Genomic DNA, 23,752 nt, shown 5'->3' with positions numbered 1-23,752 from the left:
ACGGATCATGAGGTCAGGAGATCGAGACCATCCTGGCAATATGGTGAAACCCCATCTCTACAAAAAATACAAAAATTAGCTGGGTGTGGTGATGGGTACTTGTAATCCCAGCTACTCGGGAGGCTGAGGCAGGAGAATGGCATGAACCCGCGAGGCGGAGGTTGCAGTGAGCCGAGATCACACCACTGTACTCAAGCCTGGAGCAAGACTCCGTCTCAAAAAAAAACAAACAAAAGGGTGAAAAGGTATAAAAATAAATGATCAAAAAAAACAATGGAAACATGGCTGTAGAATGTTGCATGAAATTTTGCACTTTTAATTGAGGTCTTTTTATTGTCTGTCTTGACTTGGTTATTAGGAATCTCAACTAATGTTTAGCTAACAAATCACTAATTGTAGTGTTAATACATATTTCAGTGATTAAATTTGTACTAATTAGTACAGTGTTCAGGGATATATCAGAGAGTGTAGCACTCAAGCATTTTGCTTTGCCCCTTTCTTTTTTTTTGTTCTGATTCCCTACTCCCCTTTAAGACTTGATCCAGCAGCAGTCATTTGACACTTCTGCAAAAGATTGTGATGCTTTTGACAAATGTTAATTGAGAAAGCACTGAAAGCCTGACTGCATTGTAATCAAAAGAAAATTACAGAGGTTTAACAAGATGTCAAGCAAGTGCTTTACAGAAAAGATAGGCAGGTTTGAATAGGTTTCTGCAGCAGCTGGCTAGGCATGATGTTTGACTAATGTATATAGTCATCTCTCATATGGTCAATAAATTATGCCCTGGAAATAAACCACATGCTTTAGAAGTTTCTCTTGAGATAGAGGGGGAAAAGGAATAAAACATGTATAGTGTACTTATTGATAACAAGAAGTATGTAACTACTAGAGAACTAGAAACATGTCACACTACTTTTTCGTCATATACTCTCAATAGTATCAGAATTATATAAAGAAAGATTGATGGACCAGAGCTTAAAATAGTAAACATATCAGTGATAATATGAACATGTTTTCTAATAAATTCTAGTGTCATAGCTTATTATCTCATGTATAAAGTGTAAAATAAGTTGATACTTTTTAAGATGATATGAAAACATAGCTATTTTTCATTTGCTCTACAACAGTTTAAATTTAAGGCATCATATATGTAAGGTTTTAAGAGCCAATAATCTGTAAATGTTGATACAACTTTCGTGTGATTTCCTTCAACAATTTTTAAGTGGTAGTATTAAATTTTTACTGACAGATTTTTGTTATTTAAATTAATTCAGTGGTGAGTAATGGAGGAAAGGAAACACTGAGCTCCATTATTTCTTAAACCTAGTGGATTTAACAGTTTGGTAGTAACATTGGAAGGCAAAAATAACCTTTAAAAATAATGAAAACATTTTTGCTTTTAAATGTGTAATGATAGTTCTTTTATATTCTCTGTTAAGGGTCACTAAGATATGAAGGGTTGTTTTGAATTAGGCATGATTTGATCTGATGCCTTATCTTGGTAAGAGATTCCACCTCTGACTGCAACTAGCTGCTTCTTCATACCTACCTTTTCCAAGGTAACGATGCCGAAGCCTGAGATGTTTCCTTAATAAAACAGCGCAAGCATGCCAAGCTTATCTTCTGTTTGGATCTAATCAGGCATGCTGATCATGCTCAGGCAAGAACGGCTGCTGGGTGGAAAGATGTCACAGTATTTATTTTCTTGCAGTATGTAAAGTGGGTGACTTTAAATTTTTTTATCGTCGCAATTATATATAATCATCACAGTTTTATTAATGCTTTGAATTTGATTGCTTATAGAATGTGAGTTTATACAATAGAATTTTTCTAAATTAAACTGTCCCACATTTCCTGTTAAACGGTATGTGATGAAATTATACTTAAACTGTATTATCACATATTTCATTGAGAAATAAATCTAAGAGTCATACAGCAAACGACATAGTAAAGCCTAAACTACTACCTTCTCTTAGCCATCAGTATGAATAAATTGGAACATATGAAAAGATGTATTCTTACTCACGAGTGATATTGTCAGTAATTCTCATTTCCTTGGTTTGGGGACAGACGGATGGGTAGGGTTTTGTGTGTGTGCGCATGCACACATTCCACGTGTGCGTGGCTGTATGTGAGCGCAAGTGTGTGTTTGAGATTAATATACTCATCCTTTTTCCATAGTGCCTACCACAGCTGTGACAATAACTTCTTCAGCTGAGCTGTTCAAAACCACAATATCAACCACAAGCACTACTTCACAGAAAGGCCCCATGAGCACAACTGTAGCTGGATCACAGGAAGGAAGCAAAGGGACAAAACCACCTCCAGCAGTTTCTACAACCAAAATTCCACCTGTAACAAATATTTTTCCCCTGCCAGAGAGATTCTGTGAAGCGTTAGACTCCAAGGGGATAAAGTGGCCTCAGACACAAAGGGGGATGATGGTTGAACGACCATGCCCCAAGGGAACAAGAGGTATTTTCTATAAAATACCATGCATACATTTTTCAGTTTAGTAACTCGGTTCTGTATTACAATGAAGTGATTTTATTTGAAGAAAGTGATGTTTACAGTAGCTAACTTTATTTTTGTGCTTTGGTAATATAACATCTATGGACAAAGTTTTTTAAAATGTACAAATCATTTAAGATCAGGCACTATAAATTACCTCTCCCTTTCAGAGACCTATGTCACGCCTGAGATTTTTGCCCCAAGACTCTAGTGAGTCTTCCTTACAGCTGCCTTTCTCATTATAAGCATCACTTTGGATGAGTCCCAAGAAAATCAAGGGCTTTTTGTTTGTTTGCTGTAAATACATGATATTTCTATGCTGACTTCATATTTACCATTTATAATCTGCATTATACCCTACTTTTTGTCAGTTATTGTCAAATACTTGCATTAGAGTTTATTCAAAATTTAACACGCAGAGCAGGATCATCATAGCTGATTTCCCGAATGCATGCAGAAAAATGGTTTCAATTTCACTGTTGTTTTCTACATCTGTTGTAGGAACTGCCTCGTATCTCTGCATGGTTTCCACTGGAACATGGAACCCTAAGGGCCCCGATCTTAGCAACTGTACCTCACACTGGGTAAATCAGCTGGCTCAGAAGGTTGGTTGGAACCTTTTAATATGACACATTTGTGATTTAACTTCTAACGTAAATAATTTAGCTTTGTGTGTTAAAACCAGGTTTATAGCTCTTTGTTCAGTGTAAAAGTTAAAAAAAAAAATTATGCATAGTTTTGTCTGTAAACTGTTTACTGAAAGTTACATATGTTTGGGGGTATCCTTTTCTCTTTGTTAAGCTTTTTAGTGAGTACGTGCTTGTTAATTTCATTCATACTTAGTTCTGTTTCTTTTGATGTTCATAAGACAAACTGCATTGGCCTATTAAATCAAATAGGGATCATTAAGTTGGCAACTGAATCCACAGAATGCAAGCAGATGTTTATATCACATGATTATGGTAGAATGAGTAAACTACTTTAAAAGGCATTAGTAACTTTAATATTACAGTGTAATGCAATGCCATTTTATTTTCTCCTCCGTCTACCTTTATGACGAATAAACATCAGATAATAACCCTCAGTATAATGCTGATTACATACTGATTTAAATTCTGGATCATTGGAATAAATAAGACTTTAAAATAACAATTTTAAATGGTTGCACTGAAATGAGAGAGATGGCTGAAATTTTTGAGAAAAGTTTTTTTTTTCTGTTTTTTAAATGCCTGGTTCAGAATCGTGTGTGTGTGTGTTGATGATGTAAGAGCCTTAAAACTTCTAAGATGAAGAGAAAGTTATCGGTTTTAATTAGTTGGAGAATTTAACATTTGCAGATTTTTTTCACCACAATAAAGATACTCAAGGAGAACCAGAAGCCGTAAACAGAACAAAAAATTTAAATGAGGTAATACAAATTGTCATTTCAGATCAGAAGTGGAGAAAATGCTGCTAGTCTTGCCAATGAACTGGCAAAACATACCAAAGGGCCAGTGTTTGCTGGAGATGTAAGTTCTTCAGTGAGATTGATGGAGCAGTTGGTGGATATCCTTGATGCGCAGCTGCAGGAACTGAAACCTAGTGAAAAAGATTCAGCGGGACGGAGTTATAACAAGGTAGGGAGAACTCTTCTGTTATTTTGAATTAGACACTTGGTATGGCAGCTCTTGTCTTACAGCAGTTGAGAGCCAAGTCTTTGGTCCCGGGACATATATTTAGAGGCAAAATTTCTAATTTGGTTCATTTTTCCAAGGAAAAGTTACAGTTGAGAAAAGAGCAATGTGCCCTGCCCTCCCAAAAAAGTGTAAATGATGTTAATTACCTGATAGAGATCTTAGTTGGTGCCAAACTTTATCCATCTGACTGTAGTCAATACTATCAGTTTATAATGCATTATCTGCACTTGGAGAGATTACATGTTATACAGTCGATATACTTCGTATGTTAATACATGGAACTCTTACAGTTGCAGCAAAAATTGTGACACACATAGGAATATTAGCCACTGAAATATTTCTTTCAATGGCACCTTTTGGAAGAAGGACAAGTTGCCGTCTCCAGGAATATATTGTTATCAGTGCCATTAATTTTTCCTGTTATGACAAAAGTTGGATTGCTACTTTTCATCACACTATAAGTGTTTATATTAGGTTCATAGGAACCCAAAATCTGTGCCTAATGTGGTTCTACCTGGTTAAAAAATTGATTTTTTTTTTTTTACTGCATTATATATTTTGTCTCTTTTTGTCAACATATTTTAGATTGGTATACCTAATAAAATAGAATAAAAAACTGTAAATAAGCAGTTTTGGGAGTCAGTGCAGACTCAGACTTCAGAGGACTACTTCATATAAACTTCAACCTCTGGAACACCAGCTTAATTTTTGAGGATTTCTTCTTTCCTCATTTTCAGCAGATAAAAATCTAACCTCTGATTTTCTTTTCTTTTACTCAAAAGCTCCAAAAACGAGAGAAGACATGCAGGGCTTACCTTAAGGTATCTCTCCTGTGCTGTCACCCTGCTTTCTCCCTTCTTCAGCTACCTGCCACGCTTTATCATCTTGCTGCATGATCCAATGTATTTCAGTCTTTGATAATTATATAATGTGCCCCATATCAGCTGTACAAATGTTGGCTTTTCACAGGTATATTACTCTCAGAATAAGCAAATAATTTACTTTTAATGATTTCTGCTGTTTTTCCATTCATCCAAAAGTACACGAATTTTAATGAAATATCCTCTTAATTGGAAAGTAATTATGTAGTCTCTTTGGTTCCTGTTGTCATCTCTGTGGATTAAAAAACAACTTGAGTAAAACAGCTATGATATATTCTCGGCAGTTTATCATATCAAAGACTGTATAGTCGTAATGTATGTGCATGAAAAAGTCACTGCTTTCTTATCTTTGTGGTATACTCTTAAATAAAATAGGCTTTATTCTGAAATTTTTAAGAGTCAGTTCTAGAATCAGGTTGATATGGGGATGGGTTACTAAAAATGAAATATAAATAATTTGACTGTGATATCTGTATATGTTACATACTGTTTTTTATCAAGCTAATAGGAACAGAAAGTCACTGTTGAGCTCAGAATCCCTGTCCACTCCAGCCGGGTTTTCTCCCTGGTATATCTGAGTAATAGGAAACATGCTGAGGCTAACAGTGGAATTATGCCATAGTGGTTCTGTGTGATAGATCAAAATAATAATACCAACTTGCATTTTGTTTTGTTCTGTGAATTTTAGAAGTTCCTTTTGGGGAAATAGTTATTTTCTAACCTTACTCTTCAGGGGACCATAACAGTGGTAAATCAAACCTTGAAGAACGAATCCATATGTTGTGACAGTAATAACAAAATAACTCTTGTAGTTTCTTAGACTAGAGATTATTAAAAAGCCATGACTTCACTAATTTTGGTTGACAAGGTCTAGAAAAAAATGACGTCTCACTAGTTAGTATTAGACATTGTTGAACCTAAGAACTTTACAAGAAAAGGTAGTAGGAAAGTCTGTTTTTAGGTAATACTGGTCTGAAAGTCCCCTTTTAGCCTGTTTAATAGGGGCAGAGAAATAACTGCTGAAATCTATAGAATTTTTTAAACTTTCAGTGTTCAGTTCACCTTTAAGGTATTAGTGTATGAAATGTAATAATTGGTATGTTGCCCAGGACATACATCTCAGTTGGAAAAGAATAGCTTTTTTTTTTTTTCCTTTGGCAGAAAGAGACTACTTCAGGAATATGATTAGGCTAATGATCATTTTGATCCCACTAGACAAGTACAAATAGTAATAAATAAGGAGTGTTTCAAATTAACTAAAGCATGCCATTAGCAAGTTATGTGTACATGGAGTAAATTTCAGCATGACCTTAATTTCTGACCAGTGTCATTTTCAGTATGTCTCAAGTGAGCTTCTCTGTTCAGATAAGACTAATAAAACTCTTTAAATTACAAATCAGAAGCTGACTTACACTATGCAAGTGAAGCGAGTTCCCACTTTGTGACAGAGGATTCATTTGTGACTTAGATTAGAGAGAGGCTCCAGTCTGTATTTCTTGGTGACTAATGAATCTGGCCTCCACAGACCAATTTCTGTTACACTCTAGTTAATGGCTGCAGCAGTATCAGTGTGAGTATTTTGACTATTCTATCTCCCATTAGAGGGAGAAAAAAAGCCTTTAACACCACTTGGAAGTATCTTCCACCTGCCAGGAAGGTCGTGGTGGCTCACAAGGCAGACAGAACGAGGATATTAAGATGGATTAAGCTAATTAATCTTACTCTGACAGTAGCTTCAAACAACTTTCCCCCCATTCATATAGTACCTCACGCTAGCAATTTTTATTGTTTGTCTTTTTGTACAATGTGTGTTCTTTTTCTTCAGTGATTACCAGTATATTAGAACTATGTGTTTATGGGCATAATGACACATTATGACTGGGTGAATGTGATTTCACTTTTCCAAAGCATAGTGCATAGCTACAGAGTGTATTAGTATAAGATCCTGCCTGCAGATGATTAACTGAGTTATATTTTATTTAATGTTATTTTGTGTAGCAATAAATTAAACCTGCGTATGTGAATATTTACAACTTGGGTGTTTATGAAGACTTGATTCTACTTTCCTGTTTTCTTTAACTTATCAGCAGAGGCTTTAATTTTGATTCCTTTCTTTATCCCTTTAAAAGCAGATCATTGTTGATGAACTAAAGTATATGCTCAAGTGTTTTTTAGCTGGACAGAGAATTGGAAGAGTGAAAATGTTCACAGATAATTGATGAACTTTAATGCTATCTTTTTGTTTTGTTTTGTTTTTTTCAAATGATTGTAAGTAGACAGTGTCTATAAGGAATAATTTTGGTTACTATTTTAGTTGAGATTCCAAAAAATAATATAGTTTAATTTTCAAGCATACATATTAATTTACTCCAAAGACATTAGTATTTTTGGTTTAGAATATTCAAATCTTGAGATTATAAATGGGATGACTTTAGTAGTTTTGACTCTACCTGTAAGAGTAATGTCTCCGATTAAGAGCTGACACAGGTGGTTGTCAACTGTCAACAATTGAGGTGTGATTAAATAAATAGAAACAATCCACCTTTCTACACTTACTCTTTGTAATCAAATAGCAGTCTGTTAATCTTCAGTCAGTCCTGTTTTAAAATGGTCCAGGTATATTTTAAAATGGACCGGATATATGTTGTCTAGGTGTTCTTCCATCTTGAAGTAAGAGGAAATCATCATGACAGATAAATATTACGATTGTCACTCATCAGCAACTGAAAATCACTTTGGTTCTAAAAGCAGTCAAAACTAATGATAGTTTTCTAATGGATACAGGCAATTGTTGACACAGTGGACAACCTTCTGAGACCTGAAGCTTTGGAATCATGGAAACATATGAATTCTTCTGAACAAGCACATACTGCAACAATGTTACTCGATACATTGGAAGAAGGAGCTTTTGTCCTAGCTGACAATCTTTTAGAACCAACAAGGGTCTCAATGCCTACAGAAAATATTGGTAAGTGAATCTACTGTCAAGTTTAATTTTGATTTGGAATATTCATATCTAAGAGGATGATGTTTCCATTCCGAATCTATTATTTCCCAGTGCCGTACTTCTTTTTTGTCAAATTATTTTTGTCTGTTAGCAAGAGAAATTATTGTTCACACTTGCTAAAATTAATGAAAAAGCCAAACTCTATCCTGTGTTTTACAAGTTGGTTTTGTGTGTTTGTGTTTCCAATTGAAAAATCATTAACGAAAAAGTATTAGAGTGCTTAAATACTAGAATGTAGATTTTTAAAGTAATGAAAGTGCTTGCTATGAAACTGTGGCAAATGCTTTACCATTTTATATAGTATGTTCCCAATGATTTTAAATTATTTTATGGAATGCCTGCTGTCAGTCAGATATTTTAGCACACAGAACTTGAGTCAGATGTTTATATTAAACATAACTGCCTTCAGGTGAAAATGTGGTCAGTGAACTACATCTCCCACAATGCAGAACATCCATGCTTCATAGATTGCTGAATAACTACAGATAGTGTAGCATAATTAGAATTCAAATGCTACCACTGAGAGGTAGGGATTCACTTGTGAAAAATATTTGAAAGAAATAGAGTAAAATTTTATTAATTTAGGTTTGAACAATTTAGAATTGTTAATTATTTAGTGAGGTTCAATTCAGGTGAAGTTAACAGTATACCTTAGTTAGTGAAGTAAAAAGCATAAATGTAGAATAACTCAAAAGGGACACAGACTACATTTCTACCAGAAGCAGTGCTAACTTCATTAGGGCAGCAGATATTGAATGAAGACTTACTATCTGGGATGCCATGTCTTTAATGCCTAATTATGCCTTATTGTGCCTGCCTAAGTCATGGGACTTTATATAAAAAATGCAGATCAAAGGGTTATATAGAAGAAATGGACATAAATCAAATTGGCACCTATATTTGAATTCAAAACCTTAAATTTATTTTATGTAAGTGAATTTTTAAAAGGAAATGAAATATTTTAAAACTAATTTGTGCTTATTTACTTTGAGGTTTGGGAATGAAAAATCAGTAATTACTGAAGTGGCATATTATGACCTCAATTTGTTTTCTAAATATTCTGAAAATTACTTAAAAAAAAAAAAAAAAAACACTAAAATTCCCTTGTTATACCTCTTCAATTGTGCAAGAAAATTTGATGGGCCAGGTTCACATCTATGCTCCCATCAGCATTACATACATAGAACATACTGTAGTTATAGATCCAAGATATTTTTATCCCACTTTGAGATATATTCTGAACAATTAAATGTCCAGGAATACATTTTTTCTAGTACCTATAGTTTTCAGAGTTCTAAGCCATTATTTTTCACTGGGCACAGTGGCTCATGCCTATAATCCCAGCACTTCGGGAGGCCGAGGCAGGCACATTGCTTGAGCTCAGGAGTTCGAGGCCAGCCTGGGCAACATGGTGAAATCCCATCTTTACAAAAAATACACCAAGAAAAAAAAATAGCTGAGCATGGTGGCGCATGCCTGTAGTCCCAGCTGCTTGGGAGGCTGAGGTGGGAGGATCACCTGAATCCAGGGAGGGAGAGGTTGCAGTGAGCTGAGATCATGCCACTGCACTCCACCCTGGATGATGGAGTGAGACCCCAACTCAAAAAATAAATAAAAGTTAATTAAATGAAACTAAAGGATTATTTTTCATATTGATCTTTTTTCATTTTTAATTAAAAAACACTTTGGATTGGGAGGCCGAGGCGGGCGATCACCTGAGGTCAGGAGTTGGAGACCAGCCTCAACATGGAGAAACCCCGTCTCTACTGAAAACACAAAATTAGCCGGGTGTGGTGGTGCATGCCTGTAATCCCAGCTACTCGGGAGGCTGAGGCAGGAGAATTGCTTGAAGCTGGGAGGCGGAGGTTGCGGTGAGTCGAGGTTATGCTATTGCACTCCTCCAGCCTGGGCAACAAGAGTGAAACTCTGTCTCAAAAAGAAACAAAAAAACAAAAACAAAAAAAACGCTATGGAGAGATTGGCATCTCTAAAATAATGCCTGGTATTTACTAGTCTAAATGCTGATTATCCAACAATTACCAATATGAAAGCCATTTTACGGACATGCACGGTAGCTCATGCCTGCAATCCCAGCACTTTGGGAGGCTGAGGCGGGCAGATCGCCTGAGGTCAGGAGTTCAAGACTAGCCTGGCCAACATGGTGAAATCTCATCTCTACTAAAAATACAAAAAATCTGGGAGGCCGAGGCAGGTGGATCACCTGAAGTCAGGTGATCCTGACAGCCAGGAGTTCCCAGCCTGCCCAACATAGCGAAAGCCTGTCTCTGCTAAATGTACAAAGAGTTAGCCGAGCGTTTTGGGGGGGTGCCTGTAATCCCAGCTACTCGGGAGGCTGAGGCAGAAGAATCCCTTGAACCTGGGAGGCAGAGCTGAGCTATGATCACGCCATTACACTCCAGCCTGGGCGACAAGAGACTTGGTCTCAAAAAAAAAGTCATTTTACATATTCTAATAATAATTGTGTCTTTTTTATTTCCAAAGTATAAACAGTTTTTTGGGGGAGGAAAGGGCCCTCATAATTCACCTTTTTCCTAAGACTTGTTCTATTTTCAGACATGAGGACTAAAATAGCCCATTATTTCTCTATGTTCCCAGTCCCCTGAGGACATGGCTATAATGTCTTAGGTTATTAAAACTATTTGATTTTCCTCCTTAGTGATTTCTTCTTAAATTCTTGGTTTAACTTCATAACATGATTTACCCTTATAATACATGACTCCATAAAAATGATATAATTTTATCTATTATAATGATATCTTTATGTGACATTTAAAAACTTGGAGGTATAATTTAAAATATGCAATAAGAGCACCTGTTTTAAGTGTATAGTTTGATGGAGTATGGCAATTGTACACCCTTATAATCGTCAGCATGGTGATATTTCTGTGTCCTCAGATGGACCCTGCATGCTCCTTTGCAGTCATTCTCCTCTGGCCCTAAGCCATAAACACATCAGAAACCACTGGTGTGCTTTCTGTCCATGTAGATAAGTTTTGCTTTTTGTAGGTCTTCAGTTGAATGGAATCATACGGTGTGTAGTACTCCTTCTGATCTTATTGCTTTTATGCAGAGGAATATTTTTGAGATTTATCCATATACATGGGAGTGTCCATAGTTTAATCCTTTTTATTGCTGAGTATTATCCATCATGAGGACATACCACAATTTGTGTATCTACTCACTTGTTAGACATTTGGATTTTTTTCTACTTCTTGGCTGTCATTTTTCCAAGTGGTTGTACCATATTAAACTTGAACTGCAACATATGAGAGTTCCAGGTGCTCCACATCCTCACCAATATTTAGGATTGGCAGTCATTTTATTTTTAGTGGTTCTTGGAGGCATCTCATTGTGGATTTATATTGCATTTCTGTGACTGCTATGTAACATTTTGCTGATAACTTGTTTTCATGTGTTTATTGTCCATTCAAATATCTTTTTATGAAGTGTTTGTTCATATCTTTTGCTCATTTTTAATTGGGTTGTTTGTCTCATTAAATAACTTATGAAGATTTTTTGTATATTCTTCTTGTAAGTCTTTTTGTCAGATACATGCATTCTGGATATTTTCCCTCCAGTATGTGACTTTATTTTCTTTGTATCTTGGGAAGAGCAGAAGTTTTTAATTTTGATTTTAAAAATTCCCCCTACTGACCTTTAGCAGCATCTGGCTAATCCTATTCTACTTACTCCTCTCACTCTTGTAATATTTTAAAGCAAATTGTAAAATCCTATCATGATTACTATAAGAAACCTTATATGGATATATCCAATACTCTTTAGAAAACCGCAATATCATTATCACACTTTAAAAAATTAACAAAAACATTTCAAAAGATAACAAAAGTGTGTTCACATTTTCATAAATTTATTAATACTTGGTTGAAATCAGGATACAAGTCCAAGTAGTAAATCTGATAGATATATCAGTTGAGTATTTTTTTTTTTTTGAGAAAGAGTTCCACTCTTGTTGCCCAGACTGGAGTGCAATGGTGCGATCTTGGCTCATTGCAGCCTCTGCCTCCTGGGTTCAAGTGATTCTCCTGTCTAAGCCTCCTGAGTAACTGGGATTACATGTGCTCACTACCATGCCTGGCTAATTTTGTATTTTTAGTTGAGACGGGATTTCACCATGTTGGTCAGGCTGGTCTCGCACTCCTGACCTCAGATGATCCGCCCACCTCGTGCTGGGATTATAGGCATGAGATAACAGGCATGAGCCTCCACGCCTGGCCAAGTATCTTTTCATTAAAAGTTATTTTTCCTTGCATGGTAAGAAAAATATTTTTTAAACATTTTTTGTTTTTCTTGAGGAAGTCAGGTGGGTGATTTGCCTTGTAGACTTTGTTACATTCTTGGTTTGGCTTATTTCATCCGCAGTGCATCATTTAACTCTGCCTGTTATGCCGATGGTTAGATTCAGAGGCATGATCATGCTAGGTTTAACTTTTTGGTTTTTTAATTTAACAAGGACTTTCTATTGCATCATATCAACAAGCACATAATCTTTGGTTTTATTTCCTTGTGATTTTCAGATCGGTTCCATGATTTAGATATTATCAGCCTGATCCATCCATTGTAAAATTCTCTTTTATTTATTGTCTTTTTTTTTCTTTTTTCTTTTTTTGAGCCAGAATCTTCCTCTTTTGCCCAGGCTGGAGTGCAGTGGCATGATCTCAGCTCACTGCAACCTCCGCCTCCCAGGTTCAAGTGATTCTCCTACCTCGGCCTCCCGAGTAGCTGAGATTACAGGTGTCTGCCGTGATGTCCTGCTAATTTTTGTATTTTTAGTACAGACAGGGTTTCACCATGATGGCCAGGCTGGTCTTGAATTCCTGATCAGGTGATCCACCTACCTCAGCCTCCCAAAGTGCTGGGATTAAAGGTGTGAGCCACCGCCCCGGCCTTATTTATTATTTTAATGAGCTGAGTGGCCAGCATGATTTTTATCATCACTTTAGACTTAGTTAGATTGTGGTAACAGAAACCCCAAAGTCACAGCTGCTTACAACAACAAAGGTTTACTACTCCTTTGCGCTGCATAATTATTGAGGCTGGGCTTCAGCTCTGCTTCCTGTCATCTTCGGTTCTGCTCCGTGTTGTTTTTCTTCTGGGACCCAGGCCGATAGAGCAGCTCCTGCCCATAAAGGTGCAAGTCTCCTGGCAGAGGTCATAGTTCTTCCTCTTTCCTCTCATTACAGTCACTACTTGCTGAGGAATTTGCAAAATAGTAAGATAAATATATTAAAATTCTGTCTACAGTAGTGGCTGAGTGAAACTTTGAATGGCTCTCCAGTGAACCAAGTGTATTCATGTTCAGAAAAATCTATTGAATAAGGCATATATTATTTCAAGCATACAGAAAGTACAGAGGATAGCATAACATCCGTGTACCAGTTACTCAGCTGAGCCACATATTGGTATTTTACCATATTTGCTTCAGATTTTTTTGGAAAAAGAAAATCATAGATAATGTGGAAGTTCCCAGGATTGCCTCCTTCCTGATCATACCATGAAGGAGGTAGCTGTCATCTTTATTATTTAGCATGAATAAGCTTAAGAAAATTTGCTTTGTAGGTATGTACATTGAATACTTTTCAGGTTTTTAACATTAATTTCACACTATAAATGTAATTGTATAATTTTCTTTTTTTTTTTTTTTTGAGACTTGAGTTGTGCTCTTGTCGTCCAGGCTGGAGTGCAATGGCACAATCTCTGCTCACTGCAACCTCCGCCTCCTGGGTTCAAGAGATTCACCTGCCTCAGCCTCCTGAGTAGCTGAGACTACAGGCATGCATCACTATGCCTGGCTAATTTTTTTGTATTTTTAGTAGAGCTGGGGTTTCACCATTTTGGCCAGGCCAGTCTCGAACTCCTGACCTCAGGTGATCCTCCCGCCTCAGTCTTCCAAAGTACTGGGATTACAGTAGTGAGCCACTGCGCGTGACCATAATTGCATAATTTTCCCTTAGCATTCTATTTTTTATATTTGTATATGGTGACGTGTAGCTGTAGTTCATTTGATTTGTTTCTAAGAATGTACCAGAATTAACTGCTAATAGACATTTTAGTGGCTTCTGCTTTTTTCCTGACAGAAGGAAAACTGTAATGAAAGTTTCTGTATGCCTTCTTGCTCCAATGTGTGCCTTTCTAGACATACATGCGCACATACATGTGTGCGCGTACACACACACACACACACACACACACAGACACACCCTAGAAATAGAATTTTTGAGCGGTAGAGCATACCCACCTTCAGCTTTACTAAATACTGCCAAATTGCTCTCTACCTTCTTTTACCAATTTACTTTTTCACTGGTAATACCATTACTAGTTTTACAAACACTTTATTATTGACCTAACTTTTGTTAATCTAATGAGTTTGAATTGGTTATGTTATTGTTCTAATTTATAGTTTCCTTGATTGCTTCATGTTGATTTTTTTAACAGATTTATTACCTATTTTAGTTTTCTCTCCTATGAATTTGTTGTTTACAACTTTCTCCTTTTTGATTTTTTCTTTATATTTCTATGTGTGCTGGACACTAATCCTGTAAAGATTCTATAGTTTACAGATAATTTATTTTGTCTGGACTTTCTCTTTTTATCTTTTTAAAGGAATCTGTTGTTTTACATAATGAGTCAGATTTATCAGTCTGTTCTTTTAGTGTTGCTACTCTTAGTATCTTGTTTAAGAAATATTTTCCTTTTGGCTTTCTACTTAGGAAAATATTCTCTACATTAAGTTTATAAGGATCTTATACTTCCCTTGTAAATGATAAACCTCTGCTTTTTACAGTTATGTCTCTAATCTACCTGAAATTTATTTTTAATTATGATATTATACAAGACAGGCAGCTAATTTGATTTTTCCCCATATGAATAACCAGTTCCTTGTATACGTTTAGTGCGTAATCCATTTCTCTCCCTAATACTTTTTAATGATGTTTTACATGTTAGCAGTGTCTATTATTTGCTGCTTTGGTTTTTTCAGTAATACTAATATCTGTTGAGTCTTTCAACCTTGCTCCTTGAGGAACTGCTTTGGCTGCTTTTTGGCATGTCTCTTCTATATGAATTTTTAAATCAGTGGATCAAGTTCCAGACACAAAAATCTTGTTGGAATTTTGATTAAAATTGGACTGAGTTTGTAGATTGATTTTGAAAGAGGTGCCAGATTGAACTGCTGCATTCTCCCAAATAAGACCATTATGTAATTCCTCATTTTTTCTTAGGTCTTCTTATAAAGTTATATATTTTTCTTATTTTTAGTGTCTTGCACTTTTTAAAAATCAGATTTGTTCCTAGATAACTTATACTTCTTGTTTTTATTATAAATAAGATCACTTTTTAAATTACATATTCTAATTGTTTGGTGTATAGAAACACAATTGATTTTGCTCATAGCAGCTTTGCTAAATTCTTAGTACTTCTGATAGTTTATCAATTAGAGTCCCTCATGATTACTAGGTAGTTCATTGTGTTTACTGTAAATGTTACTTGTTTTTTCCTTTATACCTTTTATTTGCTTTTCTTGAATTACTGCATTAAGCTAGATCCTCTAGTACAATGCTCAATAAAACCTGTGATAGAGATCATTTTGACTCTAAAAGCAGTGCTTCGGCCGGGCGCGGTAGCTCAAGCCTGTAATCCCAGCACTTTGGGAGGCCGAGGTGGGTGGATCACGAGGTCAGGAGATTGAAACCATCCTGGCTAACACGGTGAAACCCCATCTCTACTAAAAATACAAAAAAGTTAGCCGGGCGTGGTGGCAGGCGCCTGTAGTCTCAGCTACTCGGGAGGCTGAGACAGGAGAATGGCGTGAACCCGGGAGGCGGAGCTTGCAGTGAGCCGAGATCGCGCCACCGCACTCCAGCCTGGGCGACAGAGCGAGACTCTGCCCCCCCCAAAAAAAAAAAAAAATGCAGTGCTTCTAGAGTTTTTCAATATCGTTTGCTACATACATTTTGGATACATAAAGGTGTAGCCTTTATCTGATAAGAAAACTTCTGTCTGGACAAGGAGTTTTTCTTTAATTCGTCTTTTTTTTGTGTGAAGTTTTTTTTTATATTAAGTGGATGTTGAAATTTATTTCTGTGAATACTTTTAAAATTTTTCTCTATTTGATCAATTATATGAATCCATTTTCTAATGTATTAATTTCTATATGTGTTTTTAACTTAATTTAGTAATAAATTTAATTTGTTCAGGATATTATAAAGTGTGTGTATATTTTATTAAAGATTTTTTGCATCATTTTAATGACTGAAAGTATCCTATAATTTTTTGTAAAATGAGTTAGGGATACATCTTTTTCTATTTTCTGAAACAGAAAATAGAAATCTTATTTAAAATTCAGTATATATTTATCAGTTGAGTTTTTTAATGGTAATAAGCTATTATGGTTTTTAATTTCTTTTAGTCGGTTTTATTTTTCTACGAAAATTTCTATTGTCTCTTAAAAATTTATTGATATAAATTTATCTATTTGTTGGTATAAAGTTCATTATTGCATTTTCTTATGGAAGTAAATAGCTTGAAATGTCTACTAAGAGCTGTAGTAATGATCTTACTATTATCAATTTAAAGCTTTTTCTTTACTATGAACATTATTTTTTAAATTCTAATAAGTAAATTTCTGTTTAATGAAATTGAAGTTTGATAAGTAAATATTTGTTTAATGAAATTAACACTTTGTACATGTATATCTATATTTGGGATGATTCATGAAAACTCAGGATTTTCTTCTTTCATCTTGTCTTGTTTTAAGATATGATAGCCTCTTTCAATGTGAGGAAGAATCAGTTACTTTCATCAAATTTCTTCCCCCTTTCCTCCCTGCCCCAACATAGAGACTGATTTGAGAACAGTTTATCCATCTACCCACCTGCTTAATCTTTCCAAACATATATCAGTAAAATAAGTGTATCAACCAGTGCAGCTGATAGAATTTTAGCAGTTACATGATGCTCGTTATAAATTTGTATTTCAGGGTTTGACATGTGGCTTATACAAATTTATGAATGTTATATTATTATATTTCCAACCTAAATATAGATGTATTTTACAAAACAAAGTTGCAGAAGATAAAAAAATTAATATCCAAGAATTACTGTACAATGGTATGAAATGATTTTGGTAAAAAGAAAAAGGGGATTGTAGGTGAATAGCTGATAGGCGATACAGACATTAGAGACATTAAAGAGGGTAACATTCAGAAAAAAAATATGGACTATGTTTTTTGAACATCTTTGTAGAATACATAGTTTTAAAATTTAAATATCAGAAATCAATGAATTTTCCATATAATTCCTTAGATTTCGTCAATAAAAGATTAATATTGTAATTATTAATATAAGATTGTTAACTCCTATAAAAGCAATATACTTTTCCATTCCTTTTAAAATCTAAATAAATGTTGATGTAAAATAATGACAATCTGTATTGGGATTCCCAGTAGACAGTAAGCATTTATATTGTTAGTGGTTACTATTAATTATATTTTTGAAACGAAGTTAGCATTGGCATGTTGATCAGGTAGATGGTCTCAGTGTTTTGTATTGACTTGTTTTCCTTAAGTTTTTCAATTTCGATACTTGGTTTGAATATTTGAAATTTGGTTTAGACTGCAATGGTTATCACACTCTTGCTGTAAAGGTCCAGATAGTATATATTTTATGCTTTGCAAGCCATGGTGGTCTCTCTTGCAGATATTTAACTGGTATTGTAGCACTAAGGAAGCCATAGGCAATACACAAATGAATAAACATGGTTGCGTTCCAATAAAACTTTATTTACAAAAACAAATGGCATGCCAGGCTTGGCCTGCAGGTTCTGTTTTGCCCAATTTGAATATGTAAAGATTGAATAGTGAGAATTAATGGGAAATTTTAACATAATGGCATTTTCATAATAAATATATTATTCTGGGCTATTTTTAGAAATTAGAAAAAAAATGTATTACTGCAAACTTGACCTGTGTAATTTTTCATATTAAAGTGGATCATAGATAGAAATAGATGTATAGATGCCATAGAGGCATTCAAATTTGTACTTCATATTAGTTTTTACCACTGCCAAAAAATGGTCATTGAAAAGTTACTTAATATAAAGAGCCAAAAAATATCAGTTTGAAATATTTTTGCTTAGCTTCATGATTTAAATACAAAACCTTGAAAGTTACATACTATTAATGCATACACTGTTCATACTTACAGGCTAACAGATTGGTATTAGTTCATGACAAAAGAGATAAAAATATGAAGAAGGTATTAGAATGACAATACAAATTTTTTTTGAGAAGTGAATGTTTAAGACTTAAGAGTAATTTGGTTTTTTGTTCATGATTTTTGTTGAAACCTAACAGTAAAATTTTGTAAGTAGACAAAAAGAAAACAGTAGTTTCCATACAGTTATCATTTGCCTCCTTAGTTAAATCTAAAGAATCATCCCCACCCCCTTCCTTTATCTTTTCCCTCATCCAGTCCTGGAAGTTGCCGTACTCAGTACAGAAGGACAGATCCAAGACTTTAAATTTCCTCTGGGCATCAAAGGAGCAGGCAGCTCAATCCAGCTCTCTGCAAATACAGTCAAACAGAACAGCAGGAATGGTAAGATGGAAGTCTTTTAAAAATTGACAGTTTCTGTTGTTGTTCAAAAACCTATTAATTCTAAAATGCATTTGACTCCTTATATAACCAAAAAACGACTTACCATTTTAAAAGCAGATTTAAAACAATGCCTTAGGACTTTATCATTTCATTCCTATTTTATCTTAATTTATTATCGAGCATGTTTTTTGTACATCATGTGACTATTTTTAACCTTCCTAGGGCTTGCAAAGTTGGTGTTCATCATTTACCGGAGTCTGGGACAGTTCCTTAGTACAGAAAATGCAACCATTAAACTAGGTGCTGACTTTCTTGGTCGTAATAGCACCATTGCAGTGAATTCTCACGTCATTTCAGTTTCCATCAATAAAGAGTCCAGCCGAGTATACCTGACTGATCCTGTGCTTTTTACCCTGCCACACATTGATGTAAGTTAATGTATGCTAATGAAGTAATGGAAGGTTATAAAAGCAGAAAGAAGGGAAAGCAAAACTGAGGTGCTGGGGATGGGGAGAGAACTGGGAAGATGGGAGGGAGGAAAGACAAGACCTTTCCATTTGAATTTTAAATGTTGGACTGGGTCAGAGATACAAGTTTATTTAAGTCTGTGAACATAAAATTAAATGAGCTTGGTTTAGTGATTATTAGAACTTAAGTGTATTCTTAATGAAAGCTAATTCAGTAATCAACAGGAAAATGTAAATGACTCTAATTTGTTTTCAAATGAAAATTAACCCTTACCTTACTTAGCAGCAGGATAGCTGAGTATTAACTCTTAGGACTCTGCCTTTCTGTGTGGCAAAATTTTTTTCATTAGTTTTACTGATCATGTTTGACACAACTGTTTACCAAGTATTGTGTTTTAAAAAAACAGTTGAGGAGATGTGATTCCTCTGCTGTGCCTTAGAATGCAAGTTGATACTTAAGTAACTATACTGTATTGGAAGATTGTCTACAGAATGTTTGGCTGTTATGGTAAGTAGAGTGAATAAATGCCCACAGATAAAAAAGTGGGTCTCCAAATAGGCAAAGAAAAATAAATTTGTGTGGTTACAATACTCATACTGGCTTCAGTTGATTGACTCTTAAGAGCTTTTAGGTACTAACAATATGATTTACATTGTTGCTAGTGTATCTCTTAGAACTAACCAAAAATGGGCCCAAAATAGAACATGGATTTTTAAAACATTTGGTCCTTACAGAATTTTCTCAGAACAAATTTATGGCTCTAATTTTATCAGAAAGGAAAAAAAAATGATTCTAATATACCATCAATATGTAAAATCGTAAAATAGAAATTGTAATTGTGTAAAATGGGTCTTGGTAATTTAGAGTACACTTTCGGACTATAAAGCCCCTTTTAAGTTGGTATCTGCCTCGTATAACATAGTCCACAATTTTGCTGATGAAAAACTTTATAGTCTGAAACATGCAAAGTTTAATCTAAATTACCTTTTACACATATTAAACAATTGCTGTTGCCATCTTAGAGTATAAAATCCTAATTTTATCTTGTCATTTTATTTCCCAGCCTGACAATTATTTCAATGCAAACTGCTCCTTCTGGAACTACTCAGAGAGAACTATGATGGGATATTGGTCTACCCAGGGCTGCAAGCTGGTTGACACTAATAAAACTCGAACAACGTGTTCATGCAGCCACCTAACCAATTTTGCAATTCTCATGGCCCACAGGGAAATTGCAGTAAGTATTTGCACTTCTAATTAGTAGCAGAGAAAAACCTCAGAGATTCAAAACAGCTTGTATAACAGTCCCGTTCTTTGGGTGCTTATCGTAACTAAAAAGCAAACAAAGTAATACTGATTTCTAATTGTTTCTACACTGTCCATAAATTTTAAGAAGTCTTGGCACTGTTATTACTACTTCTCAAAATCATATGCTGTAACTTCATAGACTTGTAAGTTTTCCTCCTTGGGGCAGGTGCTTGGTAGAGGCAACAGAAGATTTAAATAATGAGCAGCAATAGGTCATACAAAAGAGACAAAAGGCTCTGGAGTTTAACATGCCCTTCGCATCTTGAATGTTTGAATCTAATTTTACAACTTTTGCTTTAAGTTTCCTAACCACTTTGCACGTTGTGCAAAGCTGCGTCTTTTGAAAAGTGAAAATGGCTTCTGGAATGTGTCTCAGTGTTCTTTCTTGTGATTAAGAGAATGACAGCCAGAAGACAGAAATATTTTAAGAAGTGTAGCATTTCAGTCTCAGATCTGTTGTGTGTGTCAACTCTCAATATGTAAGCATACAAAACCCCAAGGAGAAAATAAAAACTTAAAACTTGGCCTATGTGTTAGTTTGGAAAAATCATTAAAATGTCAATTATTTTTTAGCATGAATAAGTATTCTTTATTCTGTTATGTAAATAGTCTCCATGTGTTTATGTAGTTAATTCAGCCATACTTTGAAATCATTAGGCTCTTTTATTGTTTTCTAGGTAAAATCTTCCTCTCTCATAGATCACTTTTTTAAGTATAAAAGGCAATAATAATATTGAATGCTATTATATGATTAAAATTTATTTTTGGTATTGAGCCTTTTTTGAACACATATGAATGGTATTCTTCAAAGAGTTCAGTAGTAAAAGATGAACTGTACATGTGAAAGTTGTCTTTCTTCTAGTTGATGTAATGCAGGAATACTAATGTTCCTCATATCTTTTTATTTTCAGTATAAAGATGGAGTTCATGAATTACTTCTTACAGTCATCACCTGGGTGGGAATTGTCATTTCCCTTGTTTGCCTGGCTATCTGCATCTTCACCTTCTGCTTTTTCCGTGGCCTACAGAGCGACCGAAATACTATTCACAAGAACCTTTGTATCAACCTTTTCATTGCTGAATTTATTTTTTTAATAGGCATTGATAAGACAAAATATGCGGTAAGCACCAGTTGAGTTAATTGACCTTAGATCTCTGAAAATTATTTTATTAGGTGTGAGGTAACATATGATACTGATATTAATGTTTGACCTTGTAACTTGATACAATTGATAGGGCAATATTGAGAGACAATTTGTAGTAAATTAAAAGACTGCCCAATTATTAAGGAATATTATGAATTAATTCATTTTGTATATTAAGATACAGTCGAATTTTTCTGTGTTTTTGTTAAGGCATATAATTTTAATAGAAGAATGCTAGGGATACAGAAATACAAAGATCCTATTTTAAAAATTCTTATTTTGCTTACATAGTCATTCTGACCAATGATCCTTTCATTGTATTCAGAGCAATTTATTCATCATCATGAGTTCTTAATATCAGAAAGAGAACTTAATTAGTTAATGCTTCACCCTATATTCATCTGCACTTAGATAATTTAAGAATGCTCCAGATATGACAGGAAAATAATCCTAGGTAATTAGAGCTAGGATTTTGTCATTAGAGCAAAATTTTAAAATTCCATTATAGAAAAAAATAGAAATAATATATTTGCCAACAACACTTCTAAAGACTTGTGAAGCAAATAATCTACAAGTGGAATATTCAGATTTCATAACAGATAATTCACAAATTATGAAGTTTTCTTATTTGATATTTAATCTTATTCTACCTTGAAACCTAGTACACTTGGCGTTATACTCTGTGAACATGATAATCTCCAGATTTGGCAGGGTTTTTAGCTTGTTTCCACTTTTAAAAAACATATTTTGAGGAAGCATTAGGTTGCTCTGAATAATGTATTTTTGAAATAATAGCGATTTCTCTTAGTGAGTATTTTATAGTTTGGAGTGGGCTATTTTTATTCATGAGTTTTCTTTTGTGTTTTTTGTTCTTTTCCTCTGTAGATTGCATGCCCAATATTTGCAGGACTTCTACACTTTTTCTTTTTGGCAGCTTTTGCTTGGATGTGCCTAGAAGGTGTGCAGCTCTATCTAATGTTAGTTGAAGTTTTTGAAAGTGAATATTCAAGGAAAAAATATTACTATGTTGCTGGTTACTTGTTTCCTGCCACAGTGGTTGGAGTTTCAGCTGCTATTGACTATAAGAGCTATGGAACAGAAAAAGCGTAAGTAATTGCAAGCGACCTGAGTGTTTTTCAAGTGAATAATTTTTTAAAGCCTGTTAGCTGTCAGTGAGGGTCCCTGACAGATTAAAATAGCATCTGAAAGCTTTATTGGTAAGAGAATGGGCATACCGTGCACAAATTACAATCAAGTCTTTTGTAATTTTCTGGGTTCAGAGTATTTGTACTCTGGCAAGGCAGATTCTAAATTATGGACTTTCTTTTTAACACAAAAGATTGACCTGAAACAAATTGAAAAAGTAAATAACTTGTTGGCCTTAGAAAGATATTAAGTAAAAATTCTTCTGAACTTAAAGCATCTGACAGGTTTAACTACTCAGTGTTAAGCTAATGCTTCATTAGCTCTCTTTGTGCAGCCAGCCCTCTAGCTAACTCTCATCCTGAATTGTGACAGTAGCACATTCCATCCCATATGTTTTACTTTGATAATATTTTATCAGGCAGTTTGAAAGGATTAAAATAAGTCACTGTCTTTCATTTATAAAAGTATAGATATTTACAGAAAGTGACAGAAGGTAGACATAGTCATGTTTCTAAGGATTTTATTTGCTAGAGGCATGAATTTGCCTTCCAATTCTGTTTATTTTTTTCCTTTGATAAAATTAGTTATATAAAGATTCTTTGGACTAAAGAAAGCTTTTTGACTGTACAGATGATGAAAGACAAATAAAAGAAATTCAGTGGAGATTCCATGTTACATGAAAAATGAACCACTAAGTAAAATCTGTCTTAATAAGTTTATGCATCATTTACTCTAATACTCTGTGAGTTCTGTGCTTTGATTTCCTTTTCTAGTATTTATCCATTCCTAGTGGAGGTATTACATTTCTGCTATACTGTTTTGCAACAAACATAACATCTGAACAGTTTTTGGGGGGTCTGTTATGTTCCATAGGGTTGAGCACTTTAGCTCAGACAGATCTGAAAGGCAAATTTTGAAAATTATATGTAGGACTTTAAAATGGTGAGACAATTTGTAATACTGAGTTTCAAGTCT

The 23,752-nt window shown here is 34.6% G+C and overlaps 1 protein-coding gene across 22 annotated transcripts in view; it reads left to right on the top strand.

The window, feature by feature from the left end:
• The window catches only part of ADGRL2 (adhesion G protein-coupled receptor L2), a 698,223-nt gene that overhangs the window by 652,221 nt on the left and 22,250 nt on the right, over nt 1-23,752 (top strand). For 12 of the 22 annotated variants that reach the window (XM_031933790.1, XM_031933800.1, XM_031933787.1 and 9 more), the window contains 10 exons: nt 2,183-2,476; nt 3,014-3,117; nt 3,943-4,128; nt 4,971-5,009; nt 7,854-8,037; nt 18,585-18,710; nt 18,933-19,138; nt 20,242-20,415; nt 21,398-21,607; nt 22,517-22,737. In XM_031933790.1, coding sequence (XP_031789650.1) covers nt 2,183-2,476; nt 3,014-3,117; nt 3,943-4,128; nt 4,971-5,009; nt 7,854-8,037; nt 18,585-18,710; nt 18,933-19,138; nt 20,242-20,415; nt 21,398-21,607; nt 22,517-22,737 — 1,744 coding nt within the window. The remainder of the gene's footprint in view (nt 1-2,182; nt 2,477-3,013; nt 3,118-3,942; nt 4,129-4,970; nt 5,010-7,853; nt 8,038-18,584; nt 18,711-18,932; nt 19,139-20,241; nt 20,416-21,397; nt 21,608-22,516; nt 22,738-23,752) is intronic. The other 10 variants (XM_023208823.2, XM_023208832.2, XM_023208799.2 and 7 more) reach the window with 1 other exon arrangement.

The sequence above is a fragment of the Piliocolobus tephrosceles genome, chromosome 1, assembly GCF_002776525.5.
Source record: "Piliocolobus tephrosceles isolate RC106 chromosome 1, ASM277652v3, whole genome shotgun sequence".
Lineage (NCBI taxonomy): Eukaryota > Metazoa > Chordata > Mammalia > Primates > Cercopithecidae > Piliocolobus > Piliocolobus tephrosceles.
This window is presented reverse-complemented; position numbering and strand designations above follow the sequence as displayed.